General features: G+C 41.6%; 1 protein-coding gene across 2 annotated transcripts in view; it reads left to right on the top strand.

Moving 5' to 3' along the window:
* Positions 1-18,149, top strand: part of LOC139240314 (cell adhesion molecule CEACAM5-like) — a 132,328-nt gene extending 114,179 nt beyond the window's left edge. For both annotated transcript variants that reach the window (XM_070868788.1, XM_070868789.1), the window contains 8 exons: positions 330-605; positions 701-958; positions 4,728-4,851; positions 6,309-6,364; positions 14,698-14,762; positions 15,520-15,561; positions 15,697-15,740; positions 16,062-18,149. In XM_070868788.1, coding sequence (XP_070724889.1) covers positions 330-605; positions 701-958; positions 4,728-4,851; positions 6,309-6,364; positions 14,698-14,762; positions 15,520-15,561; positions 15,697-15,740; positions 16,062-16,068 — 872 coding nt within the window. In that variant the 3' untranslated portion in view covers positions 16,069-18,149. The remainder of the gene's footprint in view (positions 1-329; positions 606-700; positions 959-4,727; positions 4,852-6,308; positions 6,365-14,697; positions 14,763-15,519; positions 15,562-15,696; positions 15,741-16,061) is intronic.
* Positions 18,150-18,852: the final 703 nt, after the last annotated feature.

Below are 18,852 nucleotides of genomic sequence, written 5' to 3'. Positions count from 1 at the left end.
CACTTCATATTCTTCAATATTTTTCGATGTATTCCTCAACCTCACTAATTTATCACCATTTCACATGTTATTTATGTCTTTTTTAGCCGAAAAGACAATTTAAAAGCATCAGTAGCACTCATAACTGCTGATTTTATAGTTACCCATATCTCAGATTTAAATCAGATCTAGTTTGTCTGGTTTCTAATTGAACATTTGATCGAATTGGAATTAAAATCATAAAAGAAGAAAGTCAATTAATTGATGTTGACGAGTTTACTACCCGAACGACCACTGAATGGGGTGTAGAAAATGATGTAACCACATTTCCTTTTTAATTGTATTTACAGAAAGAGTTTCTAACGTCACTGTATCGGCCAACAATGCAAACCCAGTGGAAAACATGGATACCATTTTACTGACTTGTCACGCTTCGGGCTTTGTACAGTCACGGATTTGGTTTAAGAATAACCGAGCTATCCAGGATAATGACAGAATAAAAACATCTCCGGATAATGTTACACTGACTATAATCAGTGTTAACAGAAACGATTCAGCAACATATAAATGTAATGCAAGCAATGATTTTAGCAGCGACTCCGGAGATATCATCCTGCAAATTAATTGTAAGTACGCAGGGAGCTCAAAAGCACAAATTTGTATTTACTATTAGTGATTAGTTTAGTTACACAAAAACCACATTTTCTTGAATTTTTTGTAGATGGACCAAAAAACGTCGTTATTACACCCACAGGGCCAGTTTGGGTGGAGCTGGGGGAATCTCTCACACTTCACTGTTCTGCCCAATCAGTTCCAGATGGTCAATATGAATGGTACAATGGGAGCAGTCTGTTAAACAAAGGACAAACTTATAACATTGCCTCAATAAGCTCGAATCATGGTGGGAATTATACTTGTCAGGTTGATAACACAATAACCAAAAAAGGCAGCAATGCTTCCATACAGGTAATTGTAACGGGTAAGTACATGCTTCACTATATATTTCACTAAGATCTTTTTAACAGCACTGTAACTCTGTGTGTGTTTTACTTTATGAATCTATACAGTTCTTTCTAAATTAGTAATAAAAGATTGCATTTAAGATTTCTTACGACTATGATTCAAAACTGTAAGACCATTGAGGTTGGATAAGTCCTGAAAACAATACATATAACTTGAGGAATTTACTTCTTGACATGCACCTGTTAATTTAATTTCTCCATCTACATCTATAGCAACAGAAAAACCTTGGTAGCCTTGTAAGATATGCAGGGTCACAGGTCACTCACAGATACCCAAAGGGTCTTAGGAGATATAAGGCAATTTATTAAGGGAGCAATAGTTCAAATATAGTCACACACAACACACAATCAGGATAGACTTAGTCGACATGTGACCGTGACAAATAGCTGTTATTAGCCCCAATCGGATAGATGACTGGTGGCACAAACAGTTCTTATCTTCATCGTCTGCCCTGAAACCCTTTCTGGATTTTTCTTTTATTCTCTTTTTAGGGGTGGGCCTGGTGTAGGATATTGGCAGGACCATTTAACCTATGATATGTCAGATTCTTTGTCTCAACTCTTGGATGAAACCCTCCTCTTCACATCCTCCCAAGTTTGGATTCAGACATGCCATTCGTGACCTTCAGATGTCTGGAGCTGCCTGTTATCAGTTATTTATGTTCACACTGTTCAAGTTGCTTTAGCTATTGTAACATGGAATGAATCATTTAATTCTAACACCAGTCTGAAGAGGCTTTTTGATCTTGTTGTTTCTTCCAATCCACGATTACTTACAGCCTGCTCTCAAGGACAGTTTATACTGTCCATCAACCATACCAGACTGCTGTTTTACTACAGTTTCTGTTCTACTGTCTCACAAACTCAGTATTTTGCTGCAAGTTTTTTTAAATTTATTTGTTCCTGGTAAGTGCACATTGCTGGCAAGCCCACCTATCCCTATTTGCCCATGAGAAGGATGTGATAGCCTTCTTGAACCACTGTTTGGTATATCTAAGTGGCTTGCTAGACCATTTCAGAGGGCAGTTAAGATTCAACCACACTGCTGTGGGTTGGAGTCACATGTAGGCCAGACCAGGTAAGGACGGCAGATTTCCTTCTGTAAAGGACGGTAGTGAACCAGATGGGTTTTTACAACAATCTGGTAGTTTCATGGTCACCATTACTGATACAGGCTTTTTATTCCAGATTTATTTAATTAACGTCATTTAAGTTCCCCAGCTGCCGTAAAGAACATAAGAAATAGGTGCAGGAGTCGGCCATTTAGGCCCTCGAGCCTGCTCCACCATTAAATGTTAGTACGCAGTGTAATCAAACCATTGATTTGTATCTATTATTAGTGTTTATTTTATTTATACAAAAAACACATTTTCTTGAATTTTTCAGACATAGAGCAGAGAACGTTATTATTACATCCCCAGGGCCAGTTTGGGTAGAGCTGGGGAAAGCTCTTACATTTCACTGTTCTCCCCTATCAGTCCCAGTTGGTCTATATGAATAGTACAATGGGAACAGTCTGTTAAAGACACGACAAATTTACAACATTGACTCAATTAGCACGAATCATGGTCGGAATTATACTTGTCAGTTTACTAACATCATAACTAATGCAGGAAGTAATGCTTCCATACAGGTAACTGTAAATGGTAAGTACATGCTTCACTGCACGTTACATGAAAAACTTTGGACAGACTTGAAACCCTGAATGAATTTCTTTCATCTTTTAGTCTGATGGTTTGTTCGAGCTGAACGGAGGCAAGGGAATTATGTGTAAAATTTTGATTGGGGTGTATTATCCAAGGGCATGCAAACTATCCGAGACGGAATAGTCCAAATAGTGTCGTAGATAATGTAATATGATGTGTAATGTACATAATTCTTAGTCCGTGTAATCAGAATCCTGCACATTCATTATGGCTCTTGGTCTCTGTGTTTCTGCTCACTTCACAATGGTGCTACTTAGTCGATCCCCGGAAATAGCTTGTCTCTCATTATCTTAAATCCACAACCGGCCTCCTTTTGTGGCTTCACTGTTCCTGCTATTTCCCCATAACATTTCAACTGTTTCTTGACCTGTTTATCTAGCTCCCTATTTGATGTTATGATTGAATTAGAATCGGTAGCCACTTATTTTCTAGATTCTAATAATCCTTTGCATGAACAATAGGTTATCTGCCCTCTAGTATATCGCTCAGGTTTATGCACAATTTACTGGTTTATAGATCAGTGACAACAGTCTTTCTCCAGCTAGACTCCTTTCACAATATTGAGCTGTTCAATTGTATCTTATCAGAAACGATCTAGTTTATGTCTCCCTGTCTCATTCATATCCTCTCATCGCTTGCATTGCTCGTGAAACCCCAAACTGGAAACCTGACGAAAGTGATGTGTCGACTCATCATCACCTCCTTGATTTTTTTATTAAAGACACATATTAACAAAACTTAGATTCATATTTGTCCCTTTAGCCGAGTTTCCAGTTGCACTACTTCTGTGGAGTTTCCAGTTGAAATCCTGCTTTTAAATATTGTGCAATGGTAACCCAACATCACTCAGTTCCTGTATCCCATACAAAATTTACCATTTAGCTGCGATTTTCCTTTCAGTTATTGGAATGGATAATCAGGAATGGTGTATAATGGGTGGTTACTCCACAATCACCATTTTTACTATTAGCAAGAACTGCAGAGAGTCATCATCATACGTGGTCCCTCGAACGAGGATGACTTGCTTCCACGAGAGTTCACAGATGTTTCAATGAAGGACCCGATGTTTCAGTCCTGAACTCCAGTTGAGGGGGTGGAAGATGCCTGTGCGTGGATTTTTTTTAACGTCTGATGACCGTTGCACATCAGCCACCACACGGGCTTGACAGAGCTAGGCCTTTATCCAGTGGCAAGGATTAACCAGGATGACTGGAGACCTGCTCTGCTGCATGGACCTAGTGCGCACACATATCGCAGTGTGGGCTGGCCCGTGCTTCCCCGGGCCCTGATTTGCCGCACCTCTACATGCCTGACACAAGGCTCCCAAAGCAAGCGCTTTACTCGGATCTCCTACACAGCAAGCGAGCCCCAGGTGGGCAGAGGAAATGTTTCAAGGACACCCTCAAAGCCTCCTTGATAAAATGCAATGTCCCCACCGACACCTGGGAATCCCTGGCCAAAGACCACCCTAAGTGGAGGAAGAGCATCCGGGAGGGCACTGAGCACCTCGAGTCTCGTCGCCGAAAGCATGCAGAAAGCAAGCGCAGGCAACTGAAGGAGCGTGCGGCAAACCAGTCTTCCCACCCACCCTTTCCTTCAACAATTGTCTGCCCCACCTGTGACAGAGACTGTAATTCCTGTATTGGACTGTTCAGTCACCTGGGAACTCACTTTGAGAGTGGAAGCAAGTCTTCCTCGATTTTGAAGGACTGCCTATGAAGTCAACATGCAAAGAGTAACTAGATGCGTATGGTGGAATCAACTGCATAGGGACTGAACCAGCATGTCGGTCATGGAGTTGCCCAGAGTTATATCTGAAAGGGAGAATATTAGATGTGAAGGATTCAGCTATTGACCCATTTTATTCATTGTAACCAGTCAAACTTGGAAACAGTCAAACACTATGACAATAAGATCTGAACTATATATTTCTCTTACCATTCCACATTGCTAGCGTAGTGCAATTGTATCTGGTGTGGGAACATTATTGTTCATTAATTGGTCTGATTTCGTTTTTCAGATCAAACCAGTCGGGACAATAACATGAGCAGTGGCGCCATAGCAGGGATAGTGATTGCTGCAATTCTTACTGTGGGTTTGATCAGTGGGATCAGTGCATGGTCGGTCAAAAGGAAAGCCGGCGGGTAAATATAGTATTGACATTTTATCTGCACATTTAATAGTTTCGTCAAAGCCCAGTGAATTGACTTTAAGTAGGTTAGTAAAATCTGTTTCCAAATATTTGTATATCACAAATGCTTGTAGTTGAAGACATGTTTCCACAGTAAATATTAATTGTTGTTTCCGGATTGATACCAAGCTGCCTCTATAAACTCCTTACACTGTAATTACACCCTCCCTGCACTGTTGGTGCTCCAGTGCCTTAGCTTTGCGTCTCCAATTCCTGAAGCTGTCGTACAGAGAAACGTCGAGGTTTCTACCAATTTTAATCTGCTTCCAAAATAGCCCTATATTTTGATATTTGACTATAAACAATAATTTACATGTTAGCTTACAAATAGGGACACAATGTAGGGCTTCATAATGTTAACCTGATTAATATCTCCATCTCCTGATCCAATTATTTGCCATGATCATCATAGGCAGTTCCTCGGAATCGACGAAGACTTGCTTCCACTCTTAACATGAGTTCTTAGGCGGCTGTACAGTCCAATACGAGAACCACAGTCTCTGTCACAGATGGGCAGATAGTCATTGAGGGGAAGGGTGGGCAGCGAGCCTCGTTGTCCACATGCTCCTTCTGCTGCCTGCGCTTGATTTCTGCATGCTCTCGGCGACAATACTCGAGGAGCTCAGCGCCCTCCCGGATGCACTTCCTCCACTTATGGCGGTCTATGGCCAGGGACTCCCAGGTGTCACTGGGGATGTCACACTTTATCAGGGAGGCTTTGAGGGTGTCCTTGTAATGTTTCCTCTGCCTGCCTTTGGCTTGTTTGCCGTGGACGAGTTCCGAGTGGAACGCTTGCTTTGGGAGTCTCGTGTCTGGCATGCGAATAATGTGGCCTGCCCAGCGGAGCTGATCAAGTGTGGTCAGTGCTTCAATGCTGGGGATGTTGGCCTGGATGAGGTCACTAATGTTTATGTGTCTGTCCTCATAGGGGATTTGTAGGATCTTGCGGAGACATCGCTGGTGGTATTTCTCCAGCGACTTGAGGTGTCTACTGTACATGGTCCACGTCTCTGAGCCATACAGGAGGGCGGGTATTACTACGGCCCGGTAGACCATGAGCTTGGTGACAGTTTTGAGGGCCTGGTCTTCAAACACTCTTTTCCTCATGCGGCCGAAGGCTGCACTGGTGCACTGGAGACGGTGCTGGATCAGTCTGTCAAACAGGATTCCAACTCACTATCTTTCATTTTAATAGAACTCTCCCACTCTTCACTCAAAGTCTGGACTCCTGACGTGGAGAGCAACTCGTATTCATGAAATTTTCTGCTCCCCGTCAGAATAAAACAGTTTTCATTAATAATTGGCCATGAATTAATATAATTTTTGTTGCAGATCATGTTTAATGAACTATTGCAATAACATATACTGCTGAAAAGTTCACGTTTTGTGCATTCTGCAACATTTATTTAGGATGAGCGGTCAAGCGCAGGGGCAAAATGATGCGAACATTAGTTCACCAGTTAACGGTAAGTGAAATACTTGAGCATTTCCAGGCTGCTGTGCCAATGCAGGTTGTAACAGTTTTTCTTGATTTGAAATTAACTTAACTGACTATATATCATACAGATTTTGAAGCTTTATCCTGGCACCTAAATGAACAGTAGCTAAAGGAAGATAAACTTGGATTTATATAGCGCCTTTCACAACCATCGGACTTCTCAAAGTGCTTTACAGCCAATGATGTACATTTGGAGTGCAGCCACTGTTGTAATGAGGGAAATATTCAGGCAACAATATCCGTTTTATGCTTTGCAGATGAAGTAATTGCAGAGCATGCTTAATGCTAGTTTGAACAAAAAAATTACATAGAATTGCATGGAGCATATAGCACAGAAATAGTCTGTGCTCGCGGTGATGCTCCACTTGAGCTTTCTCCCATTCTTCCTTATCTGACTCAATCAGCATAACTCTCTATTCCCCGGGCTTTCACATGCTTCCCGTTAGATGCAATAAGCATGTTTAGCCCAGTGTTCTGTTTAGCATACCTTTTCAACACAAGACAAAGATGCGAATGGTGAAAGGAAACAAACCTTTAATCAAATTACAACTGAATGAAAATCCATTTACTTTGATAAGGTCCAATCTCTGTTTCTCTATCCATGAACAAAATGTTGAATCATTGTGGGTGGAGATTAGAGATAGTAAGAGGAAAAAGTCACTGGTGGGCGTAGTTTTTAGGCCCCCAAATAATAACTTCACGGTGGGGCGGGCAATAATCAAGGGAATAATGGAGGCATGTGAAAAAGGAACGGCAGTAGTCATGGAGGATTTTAACCTACATATCGATTGGTCAACTCAAATCGCACGGGGTAGCCTGGAGGAGGAATTCATAGAATGCATACGGGATTGTTTCTTAAAACAGTATGTAACAGAACCTACAAGGGAGCAAGCTATCTTAGATCTGGTCCTGTGTAATGAGACAGGAAAAATAAACGATCTCCTAGTAAAAGATCCTCTCGGAATGAGTGATCACAGTATGGTTGAATTTATAATACAGATTGAGGGTGAGGAAGTTGTGTCAGAAACGAGCGTACTATGCTTAAACAAAGGGGACTACAGTGGGATGAGAGCAGAGTTGGCAAAAGTAGACTGGAAACACAGATTAAACGGTGGCACAATTGAGGAACAGTGGAGGACTTTTAAGGAGCTCTTTCATAGTGTGCAACAAAAATATATTCCAGTGAAAAAGAAGGGCGGTAAGAGAAGGGATATCCAGCCATGGATAACCAAGGAAATAAAGGAGAGTATCAAATCAAAGACCAATGCGTATAAGGTGGCCAAGGTTAGTGGGAAACTAGAAGATTGGGAAAATTTTAAACAACAGCAAAGAATGACTAAAAAAGCAATAAAGAAAGGAAAGATAGATTTCGAAGGTAAACTTGTGCAAAACATAAAAACAGATAGTAAAAGCTTTTACAGATATATAAAACGGAAGAGTGACTAAAGTAAATGTTGGTCCCTTAGAAGATGAAAAGGGGGATTTAATAATGGGAAATGTGGAAATGGCTGAGACTTTAAACAATTACTTTGCTTCGGTCTTCACAGTGGAAGACACAAAAACCATGCCAAAAATTGCTGGTCACGGGAATGTGGGAAGGGAGGACCTTGAGACAATCACTATCACTAGGGGGGTAGTGCTGGACAGGCTAATGGGACTCAAGGTAGACAAGTCCTCTGGTCATGATGAAATGCATCGCAGGGTATTAAAAGAGATGGCGGAAGTTATAGCAGATGCATTCGTTATAATCTACCAAAATTCTCTAGACTCTGGGGAGGTACCAGCGGATTGGAAAGCAGCTAATGTAACGCCTCTGTTTAAAAAAGGGGGCAGACAAAAGGCAGGTAACTATAGGCCAGTTAGTTTAACATCTGTAGTGGGGAAAATGCTTGAAACTATCATTAAGGAAGAAATAGTGGGACATCTAGATAGGAATAATGCAATCAAGCAGACGCAGCATGGATTCATGAAGGAGAAATCATGTTTAACTAAATTACTAGATTTCTTTGAGGATATAACAAGCATGGTGGATAGAAGTGTACCGATGGATGTGGTGTATTTAGATTTCCATAAGGCATTCGATAAGGTGCCACACAAAAGGTTACTGCAGAAAATAGAGGTACGCGGAGTCAGAGGAAATGTATTAGCATGGATAGAGAATTGGCTGGCGAACAGAAAGCAGAGAGTCGGGATAAATGGATCCTTTTCGGGTTAGAAATCGGTGGTTAGTGGTGTGTCACAGGGATCGGTGCTGGGACCACAACTGTTTACAATATACATAGATGACCTGGAAGAGGGGACAGAGTGTAGTGTCACAAAATTTGCAGATGACACTAAGGTTAGTGGGAAAGCGGGTTGTGTAGAGGACACAGAGAGGCTGCAAAGAGATTTGGATAGGTTAAGCGAATGGGCGAAGGTTTGGCAGATGGAATACAATGTCGGAAAGTGTGTGGTCATCCACCTTGGGAAAAAAAACAGTAAAAGGGAATCTTATTTGAATGGGGAGAAATTACAACATGCTGAGATGCAGAGGGACCTGGGGGTCCTTGTGCATGAATCCCAAAAAGTTAGTTAGCAGGTGCAGCAGGTAATCAGGAAGGCGAATGGAATGTTGGCCTTCATTGCGAGAGGGATGGAGTACAAAAGCAGGGAGGTCCTGCTGCAACTGTATAGGGTATTGGTAAGGCCGCACCTGGAGTACTGCATGCAGTTTTGGTCACCTTACTAAAGGAAGGATATACTGGCTTTGAAGTGGGTACAGAGACGATTCACTAGGCTGATTCCAGAGATGAGGGTGTTACCTTATGATGAAAGATTGAGTAGACTGGGTCTTTACTCGTTGGAGTTCAGAAGGATGAGGGGTGATCTTATAGAAACATTTAAAATCATGAAAGGGATAGACAAGATAGAGGCAGAGAGGTTGTTTCCACTGGTAGGGGAGGCTAGAACTAGGGGGCACAGCCTCAAAATACGGGGGAGCCAATTTAAAACCGAGTTGAGAAGGAATTTCTTCTCCCAGAGGGTTGTGAATCTGTGGAATTCTCTGCCCAAGGAAGCAGTTGAGGCTAGCTCATTGAATGTATTCAAGTTACAGATAGATAGATTTTTAACCAATAAGGGAATTAAGGGTTACGGGGAGAGGGCAGGTAAGTGGAGTAGAGTCCATGGCCAGATCAGCCATGATCTTATTGAATGGCGGAGCAGGCTCGAAGAGCTAGATGGCCTACGCCTGTTCCTAATTCTTATGTTCTTATTTCCCTGTGATGGTCTCAGCATGCAGAGACTTGTGCAGTCCTTGTATCAGCTCAGGGGCTGATAGATTTTTACAGAGATACAGAATGAACAAGGAGATGGAAACTTTCCTGAAGCTAAAACATTGATTTTGTTTATTCATTGGGTGCTCGACTAACACTCAAATTATGAAGAATTGGGGTAAGTTTGCCATTCTGCCGCAGCATAAAAGTGGTGATATCTGGATTTATATGGAGAAATGTAAAACAGGCTTCCAACTCGCTATCTTTCATTTTATTTCATCTATGCAAATCTAAATTATTCCCAATGTTTAGTAGTCTCTCCTACATTTCATTCATTGTTTAAGTCTGTTCCAACGGCACCGTTTTACTGTAAAATAGAATTTATGATGCAGCAGCCTTGAATTTGATAAACAGAGAATCCACTGAAAAATCTGTACCAGAAAGGAAATCCAACAAAGCTGCAATTTCTTATCATGTAAATCAATTGTTCTGTGTAATTCCATTGGAATCTACAATGGTTCATTGATTGAGGAAGGATTTTTGGCTTCGCATTGCGAGTGGAGGAGATTTACAAGAATTATACCAATGATGGGGAATTCAGTTCTGCAGAGAGACTGGAGAAGCTGAAGCAGAGAAGCTGATGTGGAGATTTAAGAGGTGTTCAAAAAAAGTGAAATACTTTGACAGAGTAAATAGGGAGAGACTGATTCCAGTGGTAGAAGTAAGCAGAGGACACAGACTCAAGGTAATTGTCAAAAGAGACAGATGTGTGATGAGGAGATATTTATTCATGCACTGAGCTGTTATGATAGAAACATAGAAACATAGAAAATAGGTGCAGGAGGAGGCCATTCAGCCCTTCGAGCCTGCACCACCATTCAATAAGATCATGGCTGATCATTCCCTCAGTACCCCTTTTCTGCTTTCTCTCCATATCCCTTGATCCCTTTAGCCGTAAGGGCCATATCTAACTCCCTCTTGAATATATCCAATGAACTGGCATCAACAAATCTCTATGGTAGGGAATTCCACAGGTTAACAACTCTCTGAGTGACGACGTTTCTCCTCATCTCAGTCCTAAATGGCTTATCCCTTATCCTAAGACTATGTCCCCTGGTTCTGGAATTCCCCAACATCGGGAACATTCTTCCTGCATCTAACCTGTCCAGTCCCATCAGAATTTTATATGTTTCTGAGATCCCCTCTCATCCTTCTAAACTCCAGTGAATACAGGCCCAGTCGATCCAGTCTCTCCTCATATGTCAGTCCAGCCATCGTGGGAATCAGTCTGATGAACCTTCGAAGGCAGAATATTATCTGAATGGTGCCAGATTAGGAAAAGGGGAGGTGCAACAAGACCTGGGTGTCATGGTTCATCAGTCATTGAAAGTTGGCATGCAGGTACAGGAGGCGGTGAAGAAGGCAAATGATATGTTGGCCTTCATAGCTAGGGGATTTGAGTATAGGAGCAGGGAGGTCTTACTGCAGTTGCACAGGGCCTTGGTGAGGCCTCAACTGGAATATTGTGTTCAGTTTTGGTCTCCTAATCTGAGGAAGGACATTCTTGCTATTGAGGGATAACCTCACATTTATCCACATTATACTGCATCTGCCATGCGTTTGCCCACTCACCTAACCTGTCCAAATCACCCTGCAGCCTCTTTGCATCCTCCTCACAGCTCACACCACCACCCAGCTTAGTGTTATCTGCAAACTTTGAGATATTACACTCAATTCCTTCATCTAAATCATTAATGTATATTGTAACGAGCTGGGGTCCCAGCACTGAGCCATGCGGCACCCCATTAGTCACTGCCTTCCATTCTGAAAAGGACCCATTTATCCCGACTCTCTGCTTCCTGTCTGCCAATGAGTTCTCTATCCACGTCAGTACTTTACCCCAATACCATGTGCTTTAATTTTGCACACCAATCTCTTGTGTGGGACCTTGTCAAAAGCTTTTTGAAAGTCCAAATACATCACATCAACTGGTTCTCCCTTGTCCACTCTACTGGAAACATCCTCAAAAAATTCCAGAAGATTTGTCAAGCATGATTTCCCTTTCATAAATCCATGCTAACTTGGACCGATCCCTGTCACCGCTTTCGAAATGCGTTGCAATTTCATCTTTAATAATTGATTCCAACATTTTCCCCACTACTGATGTCAGGCTAACCGGTCTATAATTACCCATTTTCTCTCTCCCTCCTTTCTTAAAAAGTGGTGTTACATTAACTACCCTCCAGTCCATAGGAACTGATTCAGAGTCGATAGACTGTTGGAAAATGAACACTAACGCATCCACTATTTCTAGGGCCACTTCCTTAAGTACTCTGGGATGCTGACCATCAGGCCCCGGGGATTTATCGGCCTTCAATCCAATCAATTTCCCGAACACAATTTCCCACCTAATACGGATTTCCTTCAGTTCTTCCTTCTCACTGGACCCTCAGTCCCTAATATTTCTGGACGGTTATTTGTGTCTTCCTTCGTGAAGACAGAACCAAAGTATTTGTTCAACTGGTCAGCCATTTCTTTGTTTCCCATTATAAATTTACCTGAATCTGACTGCAAGGGACCTACGTTTGTCTTCACTAATCTTTTTCTCTTCACATATCTATAGAAGCTTTTGCAGTCAGTTTTTATGATACCAGCAAGCTTCCTCTCGTACTCTATTTCCCTCCTCCTAATTAAACCCTTTGTCCTCCTCTGCTGAATTATAAAATTCTCCCAGTCCTCAAGTTTGCTGCTTTTTCTGGCCAATTTATATGCCGCTTCCTTGGATTTAACACTATCCTTAATTTCCCTTGTTAGCCACGGTTGAGCCACCTTCCCAGTTTTATTTTTACTCCAGACAGGGATGTACAATTGTTGAAGTACATCCATGTGATCGTTAAATGTTTCCCATTGCCTATCGACTGTCAATCCTTTAAGTATCATTCGCCAGTCTATTCCAGCCAATTCACGTCTCATACCATCGAAGTTACCTTTCCTTAAGTTCAGGACCCGAGTCTCTGAATTAACTGTGTCACTCTCCATCTTAATAAATAATTCTACCATATTATGGTCACTCTTCCCCAAGGGCCTCGCACAACAAGATTGCTAATTAGTCCTTTCTCATTACACATCACCCAGTCTAGGATGGCCAGCCCTCTAGTTGATTCCTCGACATATTGGTCTAGAAAACCATCCCTAATACACTCCAGGAAATCCTCCTCCACCACATTGCTACCAGTTTGGTTAGCCCAATCAATATGTAGATTAAAGTTGCCCATGATAACTGCTGTACCTTTATTGCAAGCATCCCTAATTTCTTGTTTGATGCTGTCCCCAACCTCACTACTACTGTTTGGTAGTCTGTACACAACTCCCACGCACGTTTTCTGCCCTTTGCAAAAGCTCCACCCATACCGATTCCACATCATCCAAGCTAATGTCCTTCCTTACTATTGATCTGGATTGCACAGACTGAAATGCTGCTGGAATCAGATTCATTGGCAACTTTCAAAAGGGAATTCGATAAACACTTGATGGGGAAAAAATTGTCAGAGCAATAGGTAAACCGGGCAGGGAACCAGATTAATTGGATAGCTCTTTATTGGATAATTAATACAGGAGATAAAACATATCCAGGCTTTCGACCAGTCAGCTGAACATCGGTGGTAGGAAAACTAATGGAATTCCTACTAAAGGAGAACATAGAAGAACATCTTGAAACCAAATATATATTAATGAATAGTCAGCATGGATCTCAAAAGGAAAATTCATGCTTGACCAATCTCATTGAATGTTTTGAAGAGGTAACAGAGAGTTTAGACATGGGTAATGGAGTAGATGTAACTGATTCATATTTTTAAATGGCCTTCGATAAGGTGCCACATAACAGATTAATGAATAAGGTCAGAGAATGAGCAATCTGTAAGTAACACAATGGACAGCGAGTGGGCTTTAAGACAGAAAGCAGAGATTAGAGGTAAAGGGTAGCTATTCAGAGAGGCAGAAGGTGAATAGTGCTGTTCCACAAGGATCAGTGCTGGGACCAGTGTTGATCACAATTTTAAATTGATGAATTAGATTTTGGAATCAAAAACGCAACTTCTAAATTTGCGGATGACACCAAATTTTGTGGACAGTTAATACTGAACATAACTGCCACAAATTATAGGAATACATCAAGAAACTTGCAGATAATGTGTATAATTGGAAAATAAATTTCAACGCAGATAAATGTGAGATATTTCATATTGGTGAGAAAAAAAAGAGATCACATATTACTTGGAAAATCTGAAATTAAATGTGATGGAAGAGCAAAGAGATCTCGGAGTAAAAATACAAAAATCAATAAAAGTAGAGACATAGTTTTGCAACACTTTAAATAACCACCCAAGTACTCGGGTTTATTTTGAAAGGTTTAGAATTGAAAAGTAATGAAGTTATGCTAAACTTGCATCGAACCTTGGTTATACCATAGTTGGAGTACTGTGTACAATTCGAGTCAACATATTATAGAAAGCATATAAAATCACTGGAGAGGGGGAAGAGAATATACGATAGGTATACCATTGTATTTCTGCTGTCAGGGAATGACGAACATACTGTGCCTCTTTTCTCTTCAATAGAGAAGGATGAGGGTTGACCAAATAGCGGTATTTAAAATTATGAAATATTCTGATAGACTAGGCATTACAGTGTGTTATCACTTGTGCGGAGCAAAACTCGGTCCTCAAAATAAGAGAGTTACCAAGAAATCAAAGACGGAATTCAGAAGAAAGTTCTTTACCCAGAAAGTGATGCAATTTTTGGAACTCGTTACCACAGGGAGTGGTTCAAGTGAATAGAATAGATGCATTTAATGTGCGGCTAGATAGGGATATGAGGGAGAAGAGAACAGAGGGTTCTGCTGATCGAGTTAGATGAGGGAAGACGGGAGGAGGCTCGAGAGGAGCGTAACAGCTGGCATGGACTGCTTCGGCCAAATATCCTGTTTCTGTGCCGTATCATTCTATGATTGTATTTTCTGTTGATTAAATAATTTCTATTCCTACAGTCAACTCTGTAACAATCGGTGAGACCTCAGCAGGGACCTATGAAAATATTCCAAGAAAGCAAAAGGTTGGTGCCATTGCATTAATATACTCATCATCATAGGCAGTCCCTTGAAATCGAGGAAGACTTGCTTCCTCTCTAAAAGTGAATTCTCAGGTGACTGAACAGTCCAATATGGGAATTACAGTCTCTGTCACAGGTGGGACAGACAGTGGTGGAAGGAAAGGGTGGATGGGGAGTCTCGTTTGCCTTACGCTCCTTCCACTGCTTGCGTTTGCTTTCTGCATGCTCCCGGTGATGAAACTCGAGGTGCTCAGTGCCCTCCTAGATGCTCTTCCTCCACTTAGGGTGGTTATATTGGTGAGGCCAGTGAACAGAAGGGAATCTACACCTTTTGCAACCATCGAAGTCTTGGTTCCTGTAGTAGCAGTAAACTGGAGTCACAAATAACCCAGAGCAGGATAGGTGTGGCAAGCATCCTTGCCTCAGTGCATTAGTGGACCAGTTGGGTTTTTACAACAATCCAAAAATGTTTCTGGCGCTATACAGAATATTGGGCTGAATTTTCTGTTTTACAACCGAAACGAATATCGTGCGGAGCTTAAAATGGGCATTCGATGCAGTATTGCTCTTGTCCCAACCAGCAATAAAAGTGAAAATTTACCTCCTGCAATTTGGTTTGTGGGATAGATAATGTAAACAAGCTCTTATAATTTTTATCTCAGGATATGTGATGTTATACTAGCCATTATATCTGAAGCATCTACATGTGATTCATGGTGTAACAGTTTCCAATATTTGTCATCTAATTACTTTTGTACAGGAGAGAGCTACGGAACCACTTGATGAAAACTCCACTTACATGGTAAGAAAATTATCTTGTTTATTCTTTAATGTATTCACTTTCATTTTAAAACAAATCATTTCAGTTCTCTTTTGCTGCACTCTATTTCTCGGCCGATCTGTTATCTAAACAGAACCATTTCTTTACTTTTGACAGGGATTACAGCTGCAAGATCAGTCAGTTTACAGTGATCTGATGAGGTATGTGAGTAGATCATTTTACAGCTGATCCACTATACTGGGAAGAAAATGTAGATATTTTTATTGGTTCTCAGGATATGGGTATCACGTGGCAAGGCAGTGTTTATCTCTGATCCCTAGTTGCCCGAAGGGCATTCAATGTCAACCGTGTAGTGTCGGACTGGAGACATGAGAGTGGATAGTGTGTCATGATTATTTTGTGGATGTACATTACAGAAATAATACATTCAGCGGCTTTGTGCAATCTCACATCGAACGTGTTTCACTGTAATTATTCACACAAACTTAGAGTCAACTTTGCCTGTATTTTTGTTCCCGCAGACGTTAACGTTATTGGTGACTCATAGGGCAATGTTGGTTTGTGACTGGCTGCAACAGAAGGTCAACGATTTTGCTGCAAGATACTTCTCTCATCTGTCTCTTAAAGTTAATGCTCTCTGCAACCCCAGCCCCATCCTGAAATTGTCAAGGAGGTATCCTCTATCAACCTCTACTGAGCCATTCCTCATATTCATGATTTCATTCTCCATCTTAAGCCATCTTGCCTTCTCTCCTCTGTTTTCAGTCCCCTTCTGACCTCACTTAACCTCTCGCTAGATGTAAATTCTCTTATTGATATTCATTTCCACCCACAGCGCCGGCCTTGGGGACAATGGTGCTTTGGGCGAACTTGCATTTTGGGTCCCTTTGAGCTGAAGTATATAGTAGTATCAGCGTGGGTTGTCATTAACAGATTTCAAGTATTTTGCCATCACGTCTGCATCTTTCTTCATTGCAGGCACGAACTGAGCTTTCCGTTTCCTGTTCTGTGCCCCTGGCAGCATCTTTTTAGGTACTTGCGACATTTTGTTTCCTTGCAAGTTTCACGAAATAACAAAAAAACAGAGAACTGCCAGGTTACAAAAAATATGTCATGTTATGTTACATCATGTGATTTGCCGACATAAATCAATTTCAAAGCACTGTATCTCTTTATATGGAATGTTCCTGCTACAATCTTTTTCATATTTACACTCCTTTTAACCAGTCCTTTCATTTTATATATAACCACGTTGTCCCAGATGAACATTAACCTTTACCGCCAAAATGCTAGCGTGCAGATACATTTGTGCCTGAACACTTTTCATCGAATTATTACTTTTTATTGTAATTTTTTTCATTACAACCCTCTTGACCCTGACACCCCCTGACCTACGATCCCTGAGCAGGTGGCCACATCGCCAAATCGTAAGTCCGGCCTTGTCCACCCCTCAACCTTGTCATGTCCTCTCTGTCTCCATAGTCTGATTCACAGTCTGTGTACTTCCCTGTATCTCTTCCCAACACAGTCACCTGACCACCAACAAATTCATTTCCTTCTGAGTTTTCTTCTAAAAAATACTGCCCCAAATCAGTGCAAATATCACTTTCAAACCGCGAACTGCATCGCCTTCGGCCTTTCATTCAATATAGTACATCTACAGCTAACGATGAGGAGCAGTGAGAGATCATGGCGGAGAGGTGGTGAATGTTTGTGGCTGAGGTGAGGCGAATGTTTGTGGCGGAGGAGTGATAAATGAGGGTACAGGGCCCAGAAGAGCCGAGTGCCCAGGGGCAGCCTACACTGCGATATGTGTGTGCTCTAGGTCTGTGCAGCAGAGCTGGTCTCCAGTCGTCCTGGTTAACCCTTGCCACTGGATAAAGGCCGAGCTCTATCAAGCCCGTGTGGTGTCTGATGTGCAACGGTCACCACACGTTAAAAAAATCCATGCACGGGCATCTTTCACCGCTCCAACTGGTGTTCAGGAATGGAATATCGGGTCCTTCATTGAAACATCTGTGAACTCATGCAGAAGCAAGACATCCTCGTTCGAGGGACCGCATATGATGATGACAATCAATACCTCAGCTCCACGTATTATGCCCTTTTCCACAGAAATAACTTTGCGCTTTCCCACCCTAATTGTTCCCCTTGGTACGGCACCAATCTTTGTTTTGTCAGGGTGCAGATGTGAGTGTTTCAGTCACACAACTGTTTGAGTCATCCATCACCAGATCTGGCTGGGCCACATCGAGCCTCATTTTCCTGTGTGAACACTGCCCATTGATCTGGGATAATTCTGGAAAATAACAATACACCTGCACTTTGTTTCACCACTATCGCCAATTTCCTTAAACCTGTATCCCCTGCTCCCTCCACCCTCACCTCCAACTTCAACTGAAAGGAGCTCATGGACTCCATGATCACTAAGATTGAGAACATGTGCTGATTCACTCCACATCTCCTTGCCCACCTGCTTATTGACTGCATAAACAAACGCTATGTACCTGTAAACCTTATTTTAATTTTGTGGAATGTCAAATTATCTTCAAAATAATGAAAATTACGATTTGTAATAAACTTTAAAAAACATGTATTTTTTAATGTTTGTTCATCTTTATTTCAGCTTGACCTGTTTCCCATGTGAGGGCCACTATCTTTGTTTTGCTCTCTGTCACTTTTTTCAAATGTCAGAATAAAAGCAGCTTGTTTACTTCCTGGTTCCCTGTCTGTGAGAATTCGGGTTTGTGATTGGCTGCTTAGACAGTTTTCTGACATCACGGCAGATCGCGCTGTAGAATTGGTACTAAATTCTCACTGATCTCAACAGCACGTCAAAAATAACAAACTTCTCGTGAGTTCTTTGTAGGCAACATTGTTCAGGGCCAGCAGCTTTGCTTCGCTGGTGACCAGAAATTACGGGGCATTGTTTCAAACAAAGGGTGGTAGAAGTTTGGAACTCTCTCCCCAAATAAACAGTAGATGCTAGCTCAATTAATCATTTCAAATCTGAGATTGATAGATTTTTGCTAGCCAAGACTATTCCGTGATATGGAGTCAAGTTGAGTGGATGGAGTTAGGCCACATAATCAGCCATGATCTCATTGAAAGATAGAACGGCCTCATTGGGCTGAATGACCGCCTCATGTTACGATGATTCATACTATTTGGGAAATACACCGATTCTTCATTCTTGGGAATAAAGCGGATCGTTTGGAGCATCAACCTCGGCATGGAAATATTGGGACAAAATGGCCTGTTTCCGTGCTGTAAACATTATAGAGATAATCTCACTATTGCCCATGTTGAACT

Source organism: Pristiophorus japonicus, chromosome 31 (assembly GCF_044704955.1).
Source record: "Pristiophorus japonicus isolate sPriJap1 chromosome 31, sPriJap1.hap1, whole genome shotgun sequence".
NCBI classification, from domain to species: domain Eukaryota; kingdom Metazoa; phylum Chordata; class Chondrichthyes; family Pristiophoridae; genus Pristiophorus; species Pristiophorus japonicus.
The sequence above is the reverse complement of the archived record's forward strand: the minus strand, read 5'-3'. Positions and strand labels throughout refer to the sequence as shown.